Below are 20,743 nucleotides of genomic sequence, written 5' to 3'. Positions count from 1 at the left end.
AACTAGAAGTCAACACATAAAAGTATCTAATGACACAGTGCTGAACTATTTAATTCTGGTGTGGAAAGATGATTATGGCGTCAATATTGATCTTGACTGTGGGGAGTAGCGGGCATAGAGAACAGATTATTCTGAATCTACACTTGCTCCAAATACACCTCTCTCTCACTGGGACGAGACCAGTCAAATTTTTAATAGACCATGTAATGACTCCTTTTAAAAGGTTTTTTCTTGACAATTCTATAAAAGCCAAGCTTGAAATGATGTGTAGGACATCTCTCATGGATGTCATGATGATCAGATTGGGAAAAAAGTCACATCGCCCCTTATCTCTAACCATCTGTCTGCTGAGATACTTCAAATTATTCCTATTAATGTATTTTCCTCTTGAATCCCTCACTAGGCGCATTGATAATTTTCAGGTCATTCTGTAGGGCTCCTTCTTCTGCAGATTTCATTGTTTTGAATATATTATGAGTTCCTTCCTAATATAACTTATCCTATCTCTCCGGTTATGGAGAGAGTAGACGAGGCACCATACAGAAATATGTTGGGACTTTGTGTCATAAATGGAGAGATTTGTAAGAATACTGAAGTTTAAAAATATGTCATCATCACCATCTTTTGAAAACTATTAATTCCTTAAAACTGTGGGTTTCCAAACAGTAAGACAAATTGCTTTTATTCTAAAGTTAAATACATTCTGCTCAAGGTAGAAATATTTATTTCATATAATATAAATATTTGCTTACTGAAATGCCACAAAAGTAAGTTTTCAAGTTTAGTAATTGGGTCTTGCAATAACATAGGTATAGTATATTCAAGTGAGTATATTGTGGAAAGACCACAAAGTGGGTCAGCTCTAACTGTAAGTTACTTCGTTAAAAATAGCGTCTCCCCTAAACATAGATCATCTGTAGAGTCTACTGTGATTTGGTATTTTTATTCCTAAATACATTCCTACTGCATAAATTGATTCTCCACCCGTATGGTATCGCAGAAATTGCTTTTAGTTAAAGCATTTCAAAGAACAGGAAAAAAAAAATCAAATGAAGCTATTTCTTAAATCAATATGGGAGTACAAATCCAGTCACTGTTGTATAGTTATCAAATAACTCGAAATTTTGGAGAATGGCTCATGGTATTTTGGAGGGAGTGAGAGAGAATATTATTAAACTGTGGCCAAGGCAAGCCGGAATCACTGTCTCATACTAAAGTCTATAAGGTTGCCCTAAAATGGAAATATCTTGGCATAATTAAAACACGCATTTTCAGCTGGTTAGATACTGACAACTCTTTCGGCCCACTAATCAATCTTGTATAGGATACCATTGAATACTACAACTTGGACACAAAATTCAGAGCTCAAGTATAAAACTATACAGAAAACTAAAACAGTATTCATTCATGTCTTAGTTTATTCAGCGCCTAGTGGCTGGCCACCTGTTACGTGCACACAATAAAAGGTTTTCCTTAAGAGGGCTTGCATCTCCTGGGCACGGCAGAGGTTAAAGCATCTGGCAATGTGACGAGACTCATGAAAAGGTGGGTGCAGGGGTGCTGGGGGGGCAGTGTCCTGGTTTGCCAGGGGGCAGTCCCAGTTTATACCTGTATTCCTGTCAAAATTATTAATTGTTCCCCATTTCACTATAAAACATGCCTAGGTTTGATCAAGAGGCTATGCGGTCACGCTTGTCATTGACAACAGCAAATATTAGATTTTAGAATAATTCTGCTTGTGGTATCCTGCTCCATAGACTAGGGTTAGGTTTCTACATTTAGTGTGTATGATGACGTTCGAATAACCTCATGTCCACTATTTACTCATCAGACCCTCAATGTGAAGGTGAGAGGAGTCATGGTGCTGAGTCAACACAACATTTGAGGTTGAATTATTCATATCCAGAAGGATGACTACTTATGGACTGAATGTGTTGCCCCACCCTCCAAAATTCACATTTTCAAGCCCTGATACCCAGTATTTGATGACTGTATCTGTCAAGAGAGCCTTTAGGAAGGAATTAAGGTTAGACGAGGTCATAAGGGTGGAGTCCTAATTCAATAGGACTTGTGTCCTTCTAAGTAAAGACACCAGAGAGCATTCTTCCTGTTTCTTTTTCTCTGTGCCTGATTCTCACTGTCTCGTTCTGTTTGTGTGCACGCTTCCCGGAAAGGCATTGGGAGTTCACAGCAAGAAGGCAGCTGTCTGCCATCTTAGGGGAGAGCCCTCACCAGACACCCACCCCGCTGCCATCTTGATCTTGGATTTCCAGTCTCCGGGACTGTGAGAAAATCTGTATCTGTCGTTTAAGCCACCAGCCTGTGGTTTTCTGTGATGGGAGCTCCACAGACCACTGCAGTGACCGATTGCTTGCACGGTTATGCTGAAGGGTCCCCAGCTCAACCAACGTATCTGGAATCTCTTTAGCTAGTCTCAGCCAAGCAAGAAAATGGAAAGAATGGTTGAGAAATAGAAATTTAACTTATGCATATGGAATTCTGGGCATTTAACTCAGCAAGGCAAGATAATCAGATTTGGGATTTCAATTCCTTTGGAATTGAGTATCTCTGGACTTCAATTTACAGGACGCATTAATCTTTGAACTTTTATTTCTCCCTGGGAACTTCATAATGGAAGAAAATGTAGAGTCAAATTTGGGGAATATCTAGGCTACTGGGGTTTTATTGTCTGAGTCACTCTTTTGTTTTATTTTGATATTTTCATCTAGTCCAGTTGTAGCATCTCTGGGAGACTCAGTTGGACACCGTGTCTAGACAGGGTTTGCAACAGAAAATAAAATGCACTTACAGCTATGAATATAGAGTGCCCTTGAAGTCAATTAAAATAATGCACTCTTGGCCCACTTCAGAATCTTTGGGTGCAAAATCTATACTGCTTATCAGGTGCCCCAGAAGTGGACCCAGAGAACCAGTGGGGTGCTCATGATGACGGGAGAGAGGATAGGTTGAAGGACTGGATGTCCCCTCAGGGGAACAGCCACACCCCAGGTTGGTGACAGGCTCACTGGAGGAGTCCAACGTCCCAGCACACAAAATGCCACAGAGATTCACGGAGGAAGCTTCTTCTTCTTTTTTGCTGTCTCCTTACGGATCGAAGTGGGATGATCCTCTGGCCACCCAATCCTGCACACTTCCTGAGGGAGGTGCAGTGACAGACCAATCGGACTGGCAATTTTGGTGAGAAAAACACATAGCATCCTCAGCTGCTAACGAGCAAACTGCTCGCAAAGACCGTTGGTGGTTTTCCTCAGTTTCTCCAAGCAGCCAGCCTTCCCTGAACAGCCTCCCTCATGGGAGAGTCCAACTGGGCTCACGCTGTCTCTAACTGAGGGGTCAGGCTGCTAATCCTGGGTTGGCCCTATTAGTGGGCACGTCTGTCTCTTTCACCTAGCGCCGTCTACGAAAAGTGATATTTTGACCATTTTCTCTTCTCATCTCGGTCAAAAATTGGATAAGGAAAACGATGCTATTGATTGGGTCCCCTCAAAGATCCCAATGATGCCGTGAGGTTCTCTGTAGACTCCTGAATTGTTGAGGTCGCTCAGATATAATCAGTGAAAACTATACATACTAATGGTCACATCAAAAACCACTGTTGTTGTATAAACAGAATTAAATAGTTTATTAAGTAATGTAATGAGCACCTTGTAAGTAAATATTTAAAACTGGTTTGGCCCTGGAAAGCAACGTCACCTTGTGATTATGCTCTGTCTGACATCACTTACAACTAGAAACATTAAGATATATCAGTGGAGGGAACTGGGGAAGCCCAGGTAAATCAAGTCATAAATAACAAGATTCAGAATTCTGGGACTGAATTTTTTACTGCACTCCCCAAATTGTATTAGAGATGCAACAGAATTGTCAAAACATTGAATGCATGCCGAATGTAGCTTCGTGTCTATTTTCCCGAAGCAGCAATAATGACTCTGATCCCATCAGTTTCTTATTGGATGCTTCCTCAAGTGGAAATGTTTGGTAGATTATTTTAGGCTGGTCGGTTGGGGGTATTGTTTCCAAGGTCTTGTTAGAAAGTTGTAAAATGTTCCTGTTTTTGCTTTTTTATTTACTTACTTATTTATTTGCTATTTATTTATTTATTTATATTTGTGAGAGAGAGAGAGAGAGAGAGAGCGCGCACACAAGAAGGGGAGGGGGGCAGAGGGAGGGAGAGAGAGTCTCAAGCAGGCTCTGTGCTCAGTGCAGACCCCCGCTCAGGGCTTGATCCCACGACCCTGGGATCATGACCTGGGAAGAAACGAAGAGTCAGATGCTAAACCGATTGTGCCACCCGGGTGCCCCACTCTTTTGTTATTTTCAGTGAGACTGTGCAGTTCTCCGTTTCCAAGGAGAAACGGAGCTTCCAAGGAGCTTTCCTACTGTCTCGGAGCTCCTTTTCCAGAGGCCCTGACTGATGCTCCCATACTGCCTCCACCAGCCGCATGCTGCCGTTGCATGGATACGCAAGGTCGCTGGGGAGGGTGGGAAACTCGGTGAAATTAACTGGATCAGTTTTCAGGAAACAGAGCAAAGAAAATCCAGAGTGCAGGGCTCTCTGCAGGGCTGGATTTTAGGAATCTCCAGGGATTTACTCTCCCTACTGAGGTAGAGGTGCTTCTGCCTGTGACTGCTGATGACAATAAGCACGAAGAGGACGCACAGCACGCGGTAGTGGAAGACGTGGATGGGAACACGGCCAATGTCAGTACAAGAGCGGTACCGGGGAGAGGCTAAAAACAGTGTCAGGGACGAGAGGTGCAAGCCGGCCCCTAACTCTCGGGACCTGAATTTTCTCGGCTACAAATCAGGATGCGACCACCAGTGCGAGTCATAGGGGTGTGGTGAGGATGTGCTTGGTGACGGCCCGTGCCTACTCAGGGCTGATGAACGCCCTCCAGGCACATTTACATCAAAGCCGGAAATTAGCAATGGCATAATGACTAATATCCGTGTGATGAAAGGAGTTGTCTCAAAAGGTTATTATGAGGAGCAGAATAATGAGTGCAAAGTGTAGATCTGGAGCTTGACCCATTGGGCACCAGTCACACGCGGGGAGGATGCCCATGCTGCCACTGGTGACAGTGACTTCCCATCCTGATGACATCGATGCAGTAAAATGCTCCAATAACACAAAAATGGGAGGTTATATAAGGAAGAGATAAAAATGAATGAACAGGTGAATGAATGCTGTCCTGGGAGAACACGTGATGCACAAGAGCAGAATTACAGATCTGAGCCAGATTACAGAAGCAGCAAAGCAAACATCAGTCACCTCTCCCTACCTGCTCCCTTTCTATAGAAACTTTCCCCCAGCTCCACCGGAAGGGGGTGCATGGGACTAGATAAAGGGTCAGCTGCCTTTGGGCACAAGCCACTCACCCCATTTCCTGCCAGCATGGTTGTCTGGAACAGCCCCCCTCACCCATTTGTGCCCACGCAGTCTGGGGCTGTGTGGGGCCACATGCAGGGCTGAGCTGTCACAGCAGTGACCGTGTGGCCCGCATGCCTACGACAGTCACCATTTGGTCCTTTATAGAAAAAGTCTTCAGGTGCCCAGAGTAGATTACGGGAGACGTTACGATTCATAATCCACTGAGGAGCACAACAGACTCCCCGCAAGAATATAAACTGAAATGGCTTCTAGAACCTGTGACTTCCGCTTCCCTTTCCTGATTCACATTTCATTGAAGAACAACACATCCCCTCCTCCCAAACTTCACAAAGCCAACCCTGTGGATCGGCTTTAGCAGGAAGAACACAGTAAGCCTTGGCAAAATTAAGCCTGAAGAAAAGATGTCTTTTTCCAGTTAAAGCTTTGGGAACATTGAATAGCTCACGTTTCTATTAAAGACCATCGACAGTAACTGGCAGCACTTGGCGGAACGAGGGGAACTTTTACAAGATTCCCGACTCAGACCCACAGTTCTCGTGACTGTTCACTGGGCAGCCGCCACCCGTGGATTTAATCCAAGAAACTGAAGTGTGGCTCGCTTCATCCCTCTCCTTGCGCCCGATTTCATATCACGGCCGTGTTCCTTCACAGCCTGACTGTTGGGCAACGACGGGGTCATTTAAACAAGTAGATGATTCAGACTATTTCTTTTTTTTTTTTTTTAATTTTTTTTTTAACATTTATTTTTGAGACAGAGAGAGACACAGCATGAACGGGAGAGGGGCAGAGAGAGAGGGAGACACAGAATCGGAAGCAAGCTCCAGGTTCTGAGCCATCAGCCCAGAGCCCGACGCGGGGCTCGAACTCGCGGACCGCGAGATCGTGACCTGAGCTGAAGTCGGACGCTTAACCGACTGAGCCACCCAGGCGCCCCCAGACTATTTCTAAGAGGGATCTCATCCAGCCCCAGTGTCAGAGCACAGATCTGAGGGTGTGCTTCTCGCCGACAAGTCCTTCTGAGTCTTTTCCAAATAAAGTCACCTCTTCAAACGGCCAACCCTGGAGTGATGCCGTCCCACTGTCCCTGCTGACCACAAACGAGTCCACAGATGAATGAGGGGCTACAGCCCTCAAGCTTGCCACCCCGCATCCAGAGCTAGATTCCAACACATTTCCCTGCTGTATCTGGAAGAAGATGAAAACATAGAGGCTAGTGCTCCGAGGAGAGCAGAGATTCATGCCACTAAGGTCTGGCACGGGCCTGGATTTCTGCTGGGCAGCAGGGTTAGTTGCAATGTCCCCAGCACACAGGGCATTAAAGAAAGCTCTGGAGAATGATGGCAGGGCACCTGAGAAGGTACAAGGTACCATTGCTCTAAGGACTCCTCAAAACAATTTCCTTAGCATTGCCTCATATTATTCTTCTCTCGATTCTAGAATTTGGAAAATAAAAATGATGGTATTATATTATTCAACGCACTGAACTCACATATACTTACTGGGGAGAGAGGAGATAATAGAAGTTCATACGCACAGGCATAACTATGAAAGATTCTTTTTTTTTAACTTTTTAATTAATTTTTAAATGTTTATTTCTGAGGGGGGGGGGCATGAGCTGGGGAGGGAGAGATGGAGAAGGAGACACAGAATCTGAAGCAGGCTCCAGGCTCTGAGCTGTCAGCACAGAACTCGACGCAGGGTTTGAACCCACAGACAGGTGGGATCATGACCTGAGCTGGAGCCGGGTCCTTGCACGTTCTCCCTTTAAGAGTATATGGGCGTCGTTCTGGCACTGGCTACTATCAATGGCTTCTCCCAGGGGGAAAGATCTGGGTTGGTTGGCAACTGTTTGACCAAAAAAATGCAAGGGCAGGGATGTGCCCCTAGTTCCAGTCCCCGCCGCTAGGACGACTTCAAGCTTCCTTTCTTGCCCCAGGAAGTGTGAGCTGTTGACTAAGAGGTCTGAATGGTTCTGCTGGAGAAGCAGTGAGGCCCTAGACATGTGAGCGAAGAAGCTGTCAGCCTGGCTAACATGATCATTTTCTACCTGGAAGTAGCTTCTAGAAAGACCCCTAGCAAGAACTGCCCAACTGAGCCCAGTTAACCCACAGAACCAGGAGACATAATGAATTGTCGTTCTATGCCACGAAGCTTTGGGGCGGTCTGATACACCGCAACAGATAAACCGAGCAGGAAGTGCACACATTCGGGGCACCTGGGTGGCTCAGTCGGTTAAGCGTCCGACTTCGGCTCAGGTCATGATCGCACGGCTTGTGAGTTCGAGCCCCACGTCAGGCTCCAGAGCCTGGAGCCTGCTTCAGATTCTGTGTCTCCCTCTCTCTCTGCCCCTCCCCTGCTCATGTTGTCTCTCAAAAATAAATAAATGTTAAAAAAAATTTTTTAATAAAAAAAAAGTAGACACATTCCTACTCTTTGTCGTGTGTTTTATAGTACCTCCTATAAGCAGAACAATTCTCCACTGTATTCCTTGCTCCACCTTGGCTTTGGCCAAGGGACTGACTGAAAGCAAGGAATATAAGGTAGTGACAAAAACCACAGCTGGACAGAAGCTGTAATAGCCACTTAGACCTTTTCTCTTCCTCCTCTGACACAGAAAGGGCACGTCCTATGTCTCAGCTCTTCCTGGGGCCCATCATGAAAAGGAGCCCCCGGTCAGAGCTGGTCGGAGCTCAGGTGTGCTACGTCTAAATCACAGTCAGAGGAGGGCAAGCGAGAGATAAACCTTTGCTGTTGCAAGCCACGGACGTGGGGTTTTATCTTCTACGGAATCGAGTGCTGAGAGCGAGCCCTTTGTAATGCCATCTGAACAGTCTCACAAACTAGAGAACCAGACCAACATCAGGGAAAGTCACTGAGACAGAAAAGCACACGAGATCTTTCCCGTTCAGTTTCACAGAGGGTGACTGGCATTCTGCTAGATCCCAGGCACGCAGTGACACTGGTGCCCCATCCAAGGAGCCTATGGCCCGGTGAGGGCTCACTACTGAAGTGTTTTCTGTAAAGGGTCAGAGAGTAAATGTTTTAGGCTGTTGTTTGCCAAGAGACAAGATTGAGGATAGTATGTGGCTATGCATGGAACCATTTAAAATGTAAAGGACACTTTTAGCTCTCAGGCCATATGAAAGTAGGGGACACGATCTGGCCTAGGAGCTGTAGTTTGCTGGCCTCTGGTCTAGTGGTTGACATTGGCTACATGAGGGGCTATTTCCAGGGTGCATATAATAAGTGTATTACACGAGCCCTTCCTGAAGCTTAGAGAAGAGACACAAACCAATCTGAGATTTTATGAACCATTTTCTGAAGGAAAGAAAGCCTGAGTGGATCTTGAATATCCACTAAATGCTGCTGAGTAAATGTACAAAAAGGTAGAAAGGATGAGTTTTTGAAACCACAGGTTATGTGCACATAAACCGTATTTCCTTCCATTAACACAAGAGCATTTTATGAGAAGAACAAGCACCCAAAACTTCCCAACATAACTTGTCCAGGTTTGCTACATATAGACACCGTAGGGACACTCTACAAACACAGATATCCTAGCCAGCCTCGACTGCCATCACAAAATACCACAGACTGGGCAGCTAACCAAAAAAAAAAAAACAAAAACAAAAACAAAAACAAAAAACAAAGTTTATTTTCTCATAGTTCTAGAGTCTGGGAAGTCCAAGATCAAGGTGTCAGCCAACTTAGTTTCTACTGAGGTCTCCTCTTGGCTTGCAGAAAGCCGCCTTCTTACTGTGTCCACCAAGAGTATCCTCTCTGATGACTCTTCTTATAAGGACACTAATCCTATCAGATCAGGGCCCCAATGCCAGTTTCATTCTGAAAACACTGATTAGATACTTGTAATGCACAGGAACTGTTACTGAATATGAGATGGTCCCTACCTAGAAGCCCTGGGACATGTGAAATGCTGTACTTTATTTTATTTTAATTTTTTAAATGTTTTTATTTATTTTTGAGAAAGAGAGACAGAGCATGAGCAGGGGACGAGCAGAGAGAGAGGGAGACACAGAATCTGAAGCAGATTCCAGGCTGTGAGCTGTCAGCATAGAGCCTGACGCGGGGCTCAAACTCACAGACTGTGAGATTGTGACCTGAGCCAAAGTCAGACGCCCAACCAGCTAAGTCACCCAGGCGCCCCTGTACTTAATTTTAAAAGATATTCATCTCCTATTCTTTTATGTTCTTTTCATAGAGATAAACTCAACTCCTGGTTGAGTCTATATGTCAAACTATACTTGGGAGAATACAAAGAACAGAGGTAAAAACCATTTTCCAATCATTCTCTTATATGCTATAGTCTACACACACACACACACACACACACACAGCCATGGTCACCACCCTCCTCTGGGGGGTAGGGCAATTCAAATAGCCGCTTATTTTAGTCAGCAGCCTCCTCACGCTGGTGGCTCAAGTGGAAATTCTGGACAACAAAGTGTTACATCGCTTTTCTTAAATGAATGTTTTGTCAAATAGATTTTCCATACTAGTTGCATGGTTGGTTTAAAACATAAATGCTAGATTTTATTCTTGTAATATTGATAATAGTTTATGCCAATGTCATTTAAAAATTTCACCTTTTTTATACAGGATTACCAATTTCCCTTCCTTCCTTCTTTCCTTCCTTCCTTCCTTCCTTCCTGTCTTTATTTCTTTCTCTCTCTCTCCCTTTCTTTTCTTTTCTTTTTCTTTCTTTCTTTCTTTCTTTCTTTCTTTCTTTCTTTCTTTCTTTCTTTCTCTCTATTGTTTTTAACTGCCTAAAAACAAACATAGTCCTTATTTCACCAGTGGCCGTGTTCCAATAAAACTTTATTTACAGAAATAGGTGGTGGGCTAGATTTGGGCCATGAGTGTAGTTGGCCAACCCCTGATCTAAAAACTATTTTGTTCATAGACATAGAGGAGAAAATAATCACACATATATGTTCTTTTAAGTAAAAATTGTTAGGTAAACACTATACACAACAATTTTAGAAATTTTTAACGGCAAGGAAATCCCCTAATTTAAAGTTTGTGGTTTGTGGAAACCATGAAAATGGTTTCCAAGGTATCAAAGTTTAGTAACTTTTACAAAAGCTTGGTCAGTGTATTTCATTGTTTCCCGGAGTGTTTTGTTTACTCAAGCTGGAAGAATATACTTAAACCTTGAACAAGACAGGTTTGACCTGTGTGAGTCCACTTACATGCAGATTGTTTTAGATAAATACGGTACAGAAATGTAAATGTGTTTTCCCTTCCTTATGGTTTTTCTCAATAACATTTTCTCTTTGCTACCTTACCTTATTGTAAGAATATATTATATAATGCATATAACTAACAAAATATGTGTTAATCCACTGTTTCTGTTATCAGTAAGGCTTCTGGTCAACAGTAGGCTGTTAGTAGGTAGGTTGTGGAGGAATCAAAAGTTACATGTGAGGTTCCAAGTGCTTGGGTAGAGGCGTTCCTAACCCAATCCCCCACTGTTCAAAGAGTCAACTTATATCGGGGCGCCTGGGTGGCTCAGTCAGTTAAGCGTCTGACTTCGGCTCAGGTCATGATCTCACGGTCCGTGAGTTCGAGCCCTGCATCAGGCTCTGTGCTGACAGCTCAGAGCCTGGAGCCTGCGTCAGATTCTGTGTCTCCCTCTCCTTCTGCCCCTCCTCTGCTCATACTCTATCTCTCTCTGTCTCTCAAAAATAAAAAAAAAAAAATTAAAAAAAAAAGAGTCAACTGTATAAACAGTAAAATCAATGCCCGAAAAAGAGAACAAAACAGAAGATTCTTGCCACAGTCTGGTCAGAATGCAGGGCTAAGCAGTACATACAATGTCTCAAGAGCAGAATTTACCTTGACAGGAAATCCGAGAAGGAAAGGCGAACAGGGTATCCATATCGGATAATCTTCACCATGTCCAGGACTCCGATATATTGTAGTTGAGCAGATACATAAAAATTATCAAAGGTATCTGGCAGCCTTGAGTTATTGGGCTTGATGCAATGAACAAAGTGGGGCGTGCGCTTCTGAAGTTTTCCGATAATATCTGCTAGAGATTTCTAAGGAGAGAAGCAAAACACAACTGATTCTCCAAAGAAGACACTGCCTGAAAATGTAAAGAGTTTATCTTCAACCCACAACTCTTTTATTTAGTCTGAATTCTCTGTGCTGTGTGTGTCCGTGTGTGAGTGCTTACTGGTTTCCAAGCGGTCAAAAACGAGGGGGGGGGGGAATGATGCAGAAACCCTCTACAGTTGACAATATCTAAATCTAAATTTTGGAAAACCGAAAAGTCCACTAACCCTGAGTTGTGATGCAATCGTGACTGGACCTCCCCATTCTAGTCTTTGAAGAAACGAAGAAGTTCCCTTCTTTTTTAATAACTGTAATGAAAATAAAAAGAAAGAAAGGGTGAGCGGATTTATTTATGTAAGTATGTATCGACTGATTTTTAATTGTAGTTGACATTAGTTTCAGGTGTACAACATAGGGAGCGATCTTAGTAGTATTTTACTAAATTGCATTTACAAGAAAAAATTTACCCTCCCATCCACGTAAATTCACTCAGACTGTAAAAATCAGTACCAAATGATTTTTCTGCGACGGTACTATGAATTGGGGAAATTGAAACTGCACGTAAAAGAACACCATTCCTGCCAGCCTTTCAAGTACACAGAAGTTGCCGTCCTGTATCTATTTTAATTTTGAGAGTAAACATCGACCCTGCCTTGCTGGGTAGCACAGTCCGAGCACCTGGGAGCCCTGGGTGTATCATCACTATGCGTGTTTATCACGAAGCAGCAGGCTTACCACCAGGCCAAAGGATACTATTTTATGCTATAAAGGTTTGATGTTCTAACAAGCGCTGGTTTATTCCCTTAAGTTTAACCACAATCAATTTCTTCCCATTCCTCCTCTTTTTTTTTTTAACTACTAAAAGGAGTTAGTAAATTATCTGTCTGAAAAATGGCAACAATTTGTGTTTTCCTGGATGAGTAATTATATACGGCTCTTAAAAGAAAAAAAAATCATATGTAGCAAAGATTAAATGATAATGGAGATAAAAGAAGTCAGTGGAAATGGAGCCAGTGGGTAAAGAAATAAAGGGCAGAAGGTAATTAATTAAACTCCACCAGGGGTTAAAAGGAACCGCAGCCACTAATGTACCATTTGCATTTCACAAAATCACGCAGACTCAGACCAACGTATCTATAGATCCCAAATCATTTATGTTACAATAAAGAGGTCTTGGTAGGAGAAGAGAGACTGATAAAAGACTCTTGTCAATGTGGTGCTATTGCTACCATGACAGCAGCTGATTTCCTCATGTTGACATGAACTGTCAGGCTGGAATGACCCATTGTAACTGACAAGGGAATGTAAAAGGAAGCAATTGGTCCAAAATCAACCGGTTTTCTCCAAACACAAAGCCAAGTGTGATGCTCAGTTAAACAGTGGTAGAGCCCTACACTGCCAGTCACAGGGCTGGCCATACAGAGATGCAGCCAATATGAAGGGAAGTGAGGAATGGAACACTTAAGGAAGAATCGTAATAAATAAATCTCCATCCCTTGAAACTGAACGCTCAATTTCCCTTTCTGGGTGGAGGAACCACTGTGAATTATCTTCGTTTTGCAGTCCTTTAGGGAAAAGACTAATGGCATCTATGCCTGGTAATGTTTAATAATTAAGGTTAAAAATTACAGTGTAGAGGTGGGTGGTGATTTCTTGCTCTCGATTTCCAGCATGATTGAGGAAGGAAGGGCCAGAAGGTTCAGTGAAATCCTCAGGAGTAGAGATCTTCCTCACAAAGAGTAACCCTTTGTCTTTTTTATGTAAAAAATGCCATTTTGTATGCAGTGAGATTGAATTCCTGTGATCACACAGGGCAGAAATGACTATATCGGAGGATCTCTAATTGTAGGGTCCACTGGCTAAACACACACACACACACACACACACACACACACACACACATTTCTAATATGTTATATACATCTTGCCAATCTTCTAAAATAGAGCTGATTCTAATTATGCTTTCATTTTAATTGGTAAGTTAAGTGCATTCTAACAACCTACAACAACTGAATTTCTAAAACCGATTGTCCTGGACAGCTTCCCAAAACAGATTTCCCCTCTCTGCAGTTTTGATGGAGACAAGCAAAACAAACCAGGCTACCGTCAGGCACTGAGTCCTTAAAGTTGCCACATTTCCTACCTGTTTCCTATCCGTTTGAAACACCTCTGCTGAATTTTTATTTCCATGGTACAAACAGTCAGAACCTTTATGTTGTGAGTGTAACTGCACGTGTGGAGGGCAAGTCCACACTGGAAGTGAGGATGATAAGAAAGTACGTTTGAAATCTACAAAGTCTACAAATATTCCAGCACCTGAGAAATACACAAGGTCTGTAAGAGAAACCACAATGTACTGTTTGGAGACCTGAAGCCTCAGCAGTGATTAATGTCAACAGAATAAGGTAGCTAAGTTTCTTCCCCGGAAGGCTAACGTTGCTGCAGTCACTCCCCATTCATCAGAGGGACAGTCACAGAGACGAGGCATAAACAGGATGTTGCAGAGACAACCAATAAAATTACTAACGCTCTACTTGCTATCGAACTTTCCCTCTGCTGGACTCTCCCATCATGTTTCCTCTGTCTGCTGGTTCTATGTCAGGCAGGCAACCTGTCTTTCATTTAAAAAATCAAATGATTTAGGGCGCCTGGGTGGCACAGTCGGTTAAGCATCCGACTTCAGCCAGGTCACGATCTCGCGGTCCGTGAGTTCGAGCCCCGCGTCGGGCTCTGGGCTGATGGCTCAGAGCCTGGAGCCTGTTTCCGATTCTGTGTCTCCCTCTCTCTCTGCCCCTCCCCCGTTCATGCTCTGTCTCTCTCTGTCCCAAAAATAAATAAACGTTGAAAAAAAAAATTAAAAAAAAAAATCAAATGATTTATTTCCATCACTTTTCAAGACTGATTAAAAAAAAAAAAAAGAAGTAAACGTACTGAGCAAACTTCAAAACAACCAAACAAGAATCATAGACACTCCTACCTTACTAAGTTCTAGATAATTCCTGTTTTCTCCAATAACTGAAGAAGCCGTCATCTTCTTACTGAGCAGGGCACATTTATGTCCTCTGAACTTAAAAGAAGGATAGGAAGATACGAGGGATCCTGTCTGTGACAGTTTCGACTGGAACAAGTGATTGATCACGACATTTTCACTGGCTAGGAAATAAATAAAAGCATATCATGAGTGGCATTAAAATCAGTATTTAAAAAAAAATTGTTAACGTTTGTTTTTGAGACAGAGAGAGACAGAGCGTGAGTGGGGGAGGGGCGCAGAGAGAGGGAGACACAGAATCCAAAGCAGGCTCCAGGCTCTGAGCTGTCAGCACGGAGCCCCACGTGAGGCTCAAACTCACGGACTGTGAGATCATGACCTGAGCCGAAGCCGGACGCCCAACCGACTGAGCCCCCCCAGGAGCCCCCAAATCAGCATTTACATGAGCAGTAAACACCCCAGTGCTGCTGCCACTACAACTTTCCGAGTGCAAGATGTCACTGAGGGCGTCTGTCTTCCCCTTTGCCCCTATTTTGTTTTCCCCACCGTTCATCGTAACACTTGATGAATTCTGATCTTCCTCTTGCCCTTGGCCAGGAGTCTTGAACCCGGGTCTCCTGTCCTGTACTTGAGCACCTGGCCCTTGGTTCTCTAACTGAGTGACACTCGCTGCTCTCGTAGCCGTGGGAGCCACACCTCACCTTCTAGGGTCTCTAGGCCTTCGGTGCCCTTGGCCAAGTCCTGAAGACCTGTGGCTTCGGCCAGCCGCTCCCCATCCCCAGAAATACACTTCCTTGGATGTAACCTGTCTCCGGGTGGTATTTAAACACCTGTGGGAGACCCTGTCTCATTTGGTTGTACCAGGTGTCAGGGGAAAGAAATGCCCTCTTTTTTCTGATCCAGTTAAGCTACACATGTAAAAAGCTGATATATTTCAGATGTTACGTTATACAAATTCTAATACATTTTGGCTACAAATTGGAATAGCACAGTGAAAACTGTATGCCGCGATTGGAAATCTAGAAGGCACGTTTCTCATGTCCCCTATGTCTGTATGTAGACAATCCTCACGCTTCAGTTTCCTTTTCTACAAAGTGACCATCACATACCCACCTTGAGGATTATACAGGATTAAAGGGTGAAGTAATGTGCATATCATTTGGGATCCTGCTTACCTATCAGCTAGTGAGCAGTGGTCAGTGGCAAAGCAGTGTTCCTAACTTTTCCACAACCAGATTATTCTGCTTGCTCAGGCTAACATACTTAGTGGCAATTCGTACAAAGGAAAGTCACTACATCAATAAACAAACAGGGAACCAGGGAGAAGTGTCAGAGAGGAGGGAGAAACAATTATGGAATGCAGGAAGCAAAAAGGGGCTCTGTGGTACTGGATGAAAATTAGAGCTCTCAGGATAAATTCACGATTGTTAAAAAAATTTTTTTAAATGTTTATTTATTTTTGAGAGAGACAGAGACAGAATGTGAGTGCGTTAGGGGGAGAGAGAGAGGGAGACACAGAATCCGAAGCAGGCTCCAGGCTCTGAGCTGTCAGCACAGGGCCCGATGCGGGGCTCGAACTCACCAGCCGTGAGATCATGACTTGAGCCAAAGTCGGACGCTCAACTGACTGAGTCACCCAGGCACCCCAAAACTCATGATTGTTAATATAGGGCTGCATCTCTGTCTGTTACCTGTATATCTTTAATTGTCTAGTTCAGAAGGGGCCTAAAAGCAAGGACAATCCAGTAGCAATGAGCTCACAAGCCCCCAGCCCTCAGTGTTCCTTAATACCATTCTTCTCTATGATAAACCTAAGTGTGTCAGGCACACAGCTGATTCTGAGGCGTAGAAGATGATCCCAGAACATCTTGGAAGGCAGGACTATAAGACAGTGCTAATAAAGATCATGAGAACCTGAAAAAGAACGTAGGGGCTGGCTTGAGGGGATTCTCACTGGCCATGTCTTGAGCAATTTTAGCATCAAAATAAAGATAGTCATAGACTGTGATTCATTGAATGAAAAAGAATCCATGAGTCCATACTGATAGCAGTCTAATTCATCAATGAATGACAGGGGAGATCGTACAGTTGAATGTGACTATTGATGGGAAAATCGGTGGGGGGAGCAGAAAATCACAATAGCGCGACCATAAGAGGCATCATGGATTTAGGCAAGAATCATTCTTGCACCCCAGCCAGCGGATGACGGTCTGACAATATTTCCTTGCCTCACCTCCCTCACAAGCTACTTATCAACTACAGGGTAAAACAGCAGCTTTCAATTACGGAAGCCGGAAGGATGCCCCCTTAACAAGGCCGTGCCACCAGTAGGGTCTCAGACTGTCACTGTGTTCTCCAAACAGGAGGGGCTGAGGACCCGCCAGCACCTCTGTGGGGTTCCCACCGAGCAGGGATGGGCTGACACCCACGTGAGGAAACTGCAAATAAATCCAGATTGAGGGACAGCCTTCAAAATAACTGGCCTTTAGGTTTTAAATGTTAGTCACGAAAGAAGAAGAAAAGCAGAGAAAATGTCCCCGATGAAAGAAGACAGGAGGGAAATGGCACTCAGTGCAGTGACTGGCCTTGAACTGGGGGGAAATCATTATGAAAGACATGGTGGGGGTAAGCGACACAGAGAGAGGAACTGGGGGTTAGACATTAGGATCGTGTCAAGGTTCAGAACTCTGATAGTACTGATGTTTTGTAAGATACCGTCCTTGATCTCAGGATGCATATCAAGGTGTGTCGGCAGAAAGATGCCTGTGGCTTACTCTCAAATGGTTCAGAAAATACATGTACATGCACACGCACACACACACGCACACACACATGCACAGGCACACAGAGGGAAGGGACAGGGGAGTAGAAGACAGGGTGGGAAGATGGGAGAAGATAGAGGAAGAGAAATGAAGAGAGGAAAGTAAATCTGGGGAAGGGCATTTCGGTGTTCTTGGTACTAATTTTGTAATTTTAAACTTGAAATCGTTTCAACATCACCAGTTTACGTTGGACTGGGAAGCATCCCCTGCAGGGGTCTACAGACATTATCACATCGAGTGTCTTCCTGCCAGCAAATCGGGATAAGCTAACTTTGGTGTGCCGTTTATGAGCAGGTTTGTGGAGACGCTCAGAGGTAAAAGACACAATAGCTGTTGACCAGGTATCACACAAACAAAGGTATGTTTGTTCAGATCCCGTAACAGACCCTACCACCTTCCCCATGTGCGAGCTTTTTGATAATATGAAGACTGAATTAGATACTACAAAGTACCTTGCAAGGTACTCGAAAATAAAAAAAAAAAAAAAACAGTATCTATAAATTACACTTGCTTTTAACAATTATTTACGACATCAAAACATTTTACAGATTAATAAAATACTATCATAACCATGCCTCTTTTGTTTACACGATAGAATAGGTGAGCAATCATGGCCTGTGGGTCAAATCTGGCTCGTGGCCTGTTTCTGTAAACAAAGTTTTACTGGAACGCAGACCTGTCCAATTGTGCTGTCTACACCTGCTCCCTCATTATAACAGCAGAGTTGAGTAGTTGCAACAGAGACCTACAGCTTGCAAAGCCTAAAGTGTTTATTCTCTTGTCCTTTATAGAAAACATCTCCCATTTACCTATAACAAGACACTGTAAATTTCATCCTCTTGTTCAGATGTACCTGCAGCTGAAGGCATTTGGAATAAAACAAGACTCACTTCCTTTTTCTTGGAGCTTATGAGCAAGTGTACACAAAAGAATGACTTCAAAATACAGGGACGGTGTTAAGATAAGCAGATAATCACAATATCACTAACCGCCAGGGGCGCCTGGGTGGCTCAGTCAGTCGAGCCTCCGACTTCAGCTCAGGTCATGATCTCACAGTTTGTGAGTTTGAGCCCCCTGTGGGGCTGTGCTGATCGCTCAGAGCCTGAAGCCTGCTTCGCATTCTTGTGTCTCCCCCTCTCTCTGCCCCTTCCCTGCTCATGCTCAGTGTCTGTCTCTCAATAATAAATAAATGTTCAAAAAAATAAAAATAATTTGATATCACTAACCGCCACATTCTCTTTCAAAATATATATTCTATTGCCTGAAATACAAAAATAAGGAAGGCACGGCACCAACTTCAAAAAACACGCTATAGATTAGATCTTCAAAAATATATGACTTGAAAGGTCATTTATTTATATGACTCCAAATGGAAGTTGACATCATTAAAAACTAGAAGGAATATATTTGCAATGATAATTAGTAGGGTCACCTATTTCAATTCTTTCTTTCTACATGATACTCTTCCAATCTCACGCCTTCCCCACTGGTCTCCGTTTCAGGAGAACTCGGTAAGCAAAGGTCTGAGAGACAAGCAGAGTAATTCCCTGTGAAAAACTACATTGTGCATCTGCTCTGCTTGATTGGAGGTAAGTATGTGCCTCAAACCAGCGGTGACACGGATGTCTTGTTTCCAGCTCGGAGGCACTTAACTATCTCATGAAGGTCTATCGCTATCAGGGACTCCGTTCATTTACAGCAACTTGCAGCACAAAAGATGATATATTTTGATCCACTGAACAGGTTGTTTGGAAAATGAGAAGCCCTGCAGAACTGCTAATAAGAAAAGAATTGCTAGAGGAAGCAGAAGATACATACTGGTACACACAAACGCACCACATGTAAATGCCATATAGTAACTTACATGTTGTATAGAAACAGATACATGTGCCTAAAGGGCTAAGATTCACTGAGTAGATGGGGCCTATAAATTTGCATTGATACATGCATCCACGCACGTATGTGTGTGTATATAAATTTGTACACTCCCTCTGCTCCGTGGGCTTTAATTCTTTATAACTGAAAGTACGTAAGAATAAAATACCACCCTTAGGTGTGCTCCAGAGTCATCTTAAGTAATGGAATTCACCCTGCTGTGGCCTAAATAATTTTGGAAGCTGTATTCGTCTTCATTAGTCGTCACAAAAGAGCTTTTTTATATTCATATCGCTAGAGTGGTAAAGGTATTTTATATTTCTATCTGCTAAAAGCTTCGTTAAATTATGGTTTCTACTAGACTCCAAATTAAATTGTAGCCAATGTCCAGTGTGGCAAGATCCATTCTTTAATATTCTGGGCTTTAGGATGTAAGAGATATTTCAATTATTCTGTAGCTGGTGGCATATTACCAAGGACAATGTTCAGAGACGGAGAGACGGAGAAATAAAGAATGTGTGGCATTTTAACCATAGGGGGAAAACTTACTTTTCATTACAAATAGAAGATTCTGTGAAAGGGAGTCGTTATTTTTTTCAATTGCTCCGACAATTTCGTACGTTACCTATAATAAAAGAAAATGGCATAGTTACTAATGTTTAAATATGGCCACCAAAATAATTTCCTTTAAAGAATAATTTGACTCAGAGGATGTTTTCAATTATTCATTAGAGAGGCGTGTCAGGTCTTCAAGTTCACGTTACGCACAAGTTCAAAGCTCCCATTCAGGTGCCGTCTTTCTGCACATGAGAAAAGGGACACCCCTCCTGCTCTAATTTTCCAACTCCCCCTTCTGACTGCGAGTTCAAGAGAACATGGTGGTGGCCCCCATTCATGCAGGCCCCCTTTATTCTCGAGGACCCTACCCTACTCAGAAAACTCACTAAACCAGAAAGGAGGACTCCGCCATGCCTGGGGAAGGAGGAGTGGTTTCGGTTTGATAAATTCAATGGTCTCTTTATTGAAAAGGTCATTTTGGATCATTTAAACACTTAATCTGAAGTCTTTAAAATCAAGAAAACATGGGGCACCTGGCTGGCCAGGTCAGTAGAGCACAAGACTCTAGATCTCTGGATTGTGAGTTCGAGCCCCATGTTGGATGTAGACATTATTCAAAAATAAAGTCTCTTAAAAAAATGAAGAAAATGTAATGATTCTGAATTAAACATATAAACACAGACCCTCCCCCCCGCCCACACACACACACACACACACACACACACACACACGACTACCTGATTTTCTCTAACAACATTCCTTGCTGTTTTTGCTCCTGTTCTGGCCTTGTTTTGTAATGGCCATTTCTACATCCTGCAGTAAAATTCCTGCCGTACCTTGAGGGTAGTTACTACAGACTGTTCAGCTCTATCTGCCCCCCATACTTAGCAAATGCCCTGTCCATTGGGCACATTTATTCATTTGTTTTTGTTTCAAGTTTTTATTGAAATTCACGTTAGTTAACATACAGTGTAGTATCGGTTTCCGGAGTAGAAGTGATTCATCAAT

The 20,743-nt window shown here is 43.2% G+C and overlaps 1 protein-coding gene across 3 annotated transcripts in view; it reads right to left on the bottom strand.

Moving 5' to 3' along the window:
* Nucleotides 1-20,743, bottom strand: part of MYO16 (myosin XVI) — a 607,799-nt gene that overhangs the window by 128,927 nt on the left and 458,129 nt on the right. For all 3 annotated transcript variants that reach the window (XM_045481946.1, XM_045481930.1, XM_045481937.1), the window contains exons 24-27: nt 19,727-19,802; nt 14,469-14,644; nt 11,719-11,799; nt 11,270-11,475 (exon numbers count right to left, since the gene is read on the bottom strand). In XM_045481946.1, coding sequence (XP_045337902.1) covers nt 11,270-11,475; nt 11,719-11,799; nt 14,469-14,644; nt 19,727-19,802 — 539 coding nt within the window. The remainder of the gene's footprint in view (nt 1-11,269; nt 11,476-11,718; nt 11,800-14,468; nt 14,645-19,726; nt 19,803-20,743) is intronic.

This window comes from Leopardus geoffroyi, chromosome A1 (genome assembly GCF_018350155.1).
Source record: "Leopardus geoffroyi isolate Oge1 chromosome A1, O.geoffroyi_Oge1_pat1.0, whole genome shotgun sequence".
Taxonomy (NCBI): Eukaryota; Metazoa; Chordata; class Mammalia; order Carnivora; family Felidae; genus Leopardus; species Leopardus geoffroyi.
This window is presented reverse-complemented; position numbering and strand designations above follow the sequence as displayed.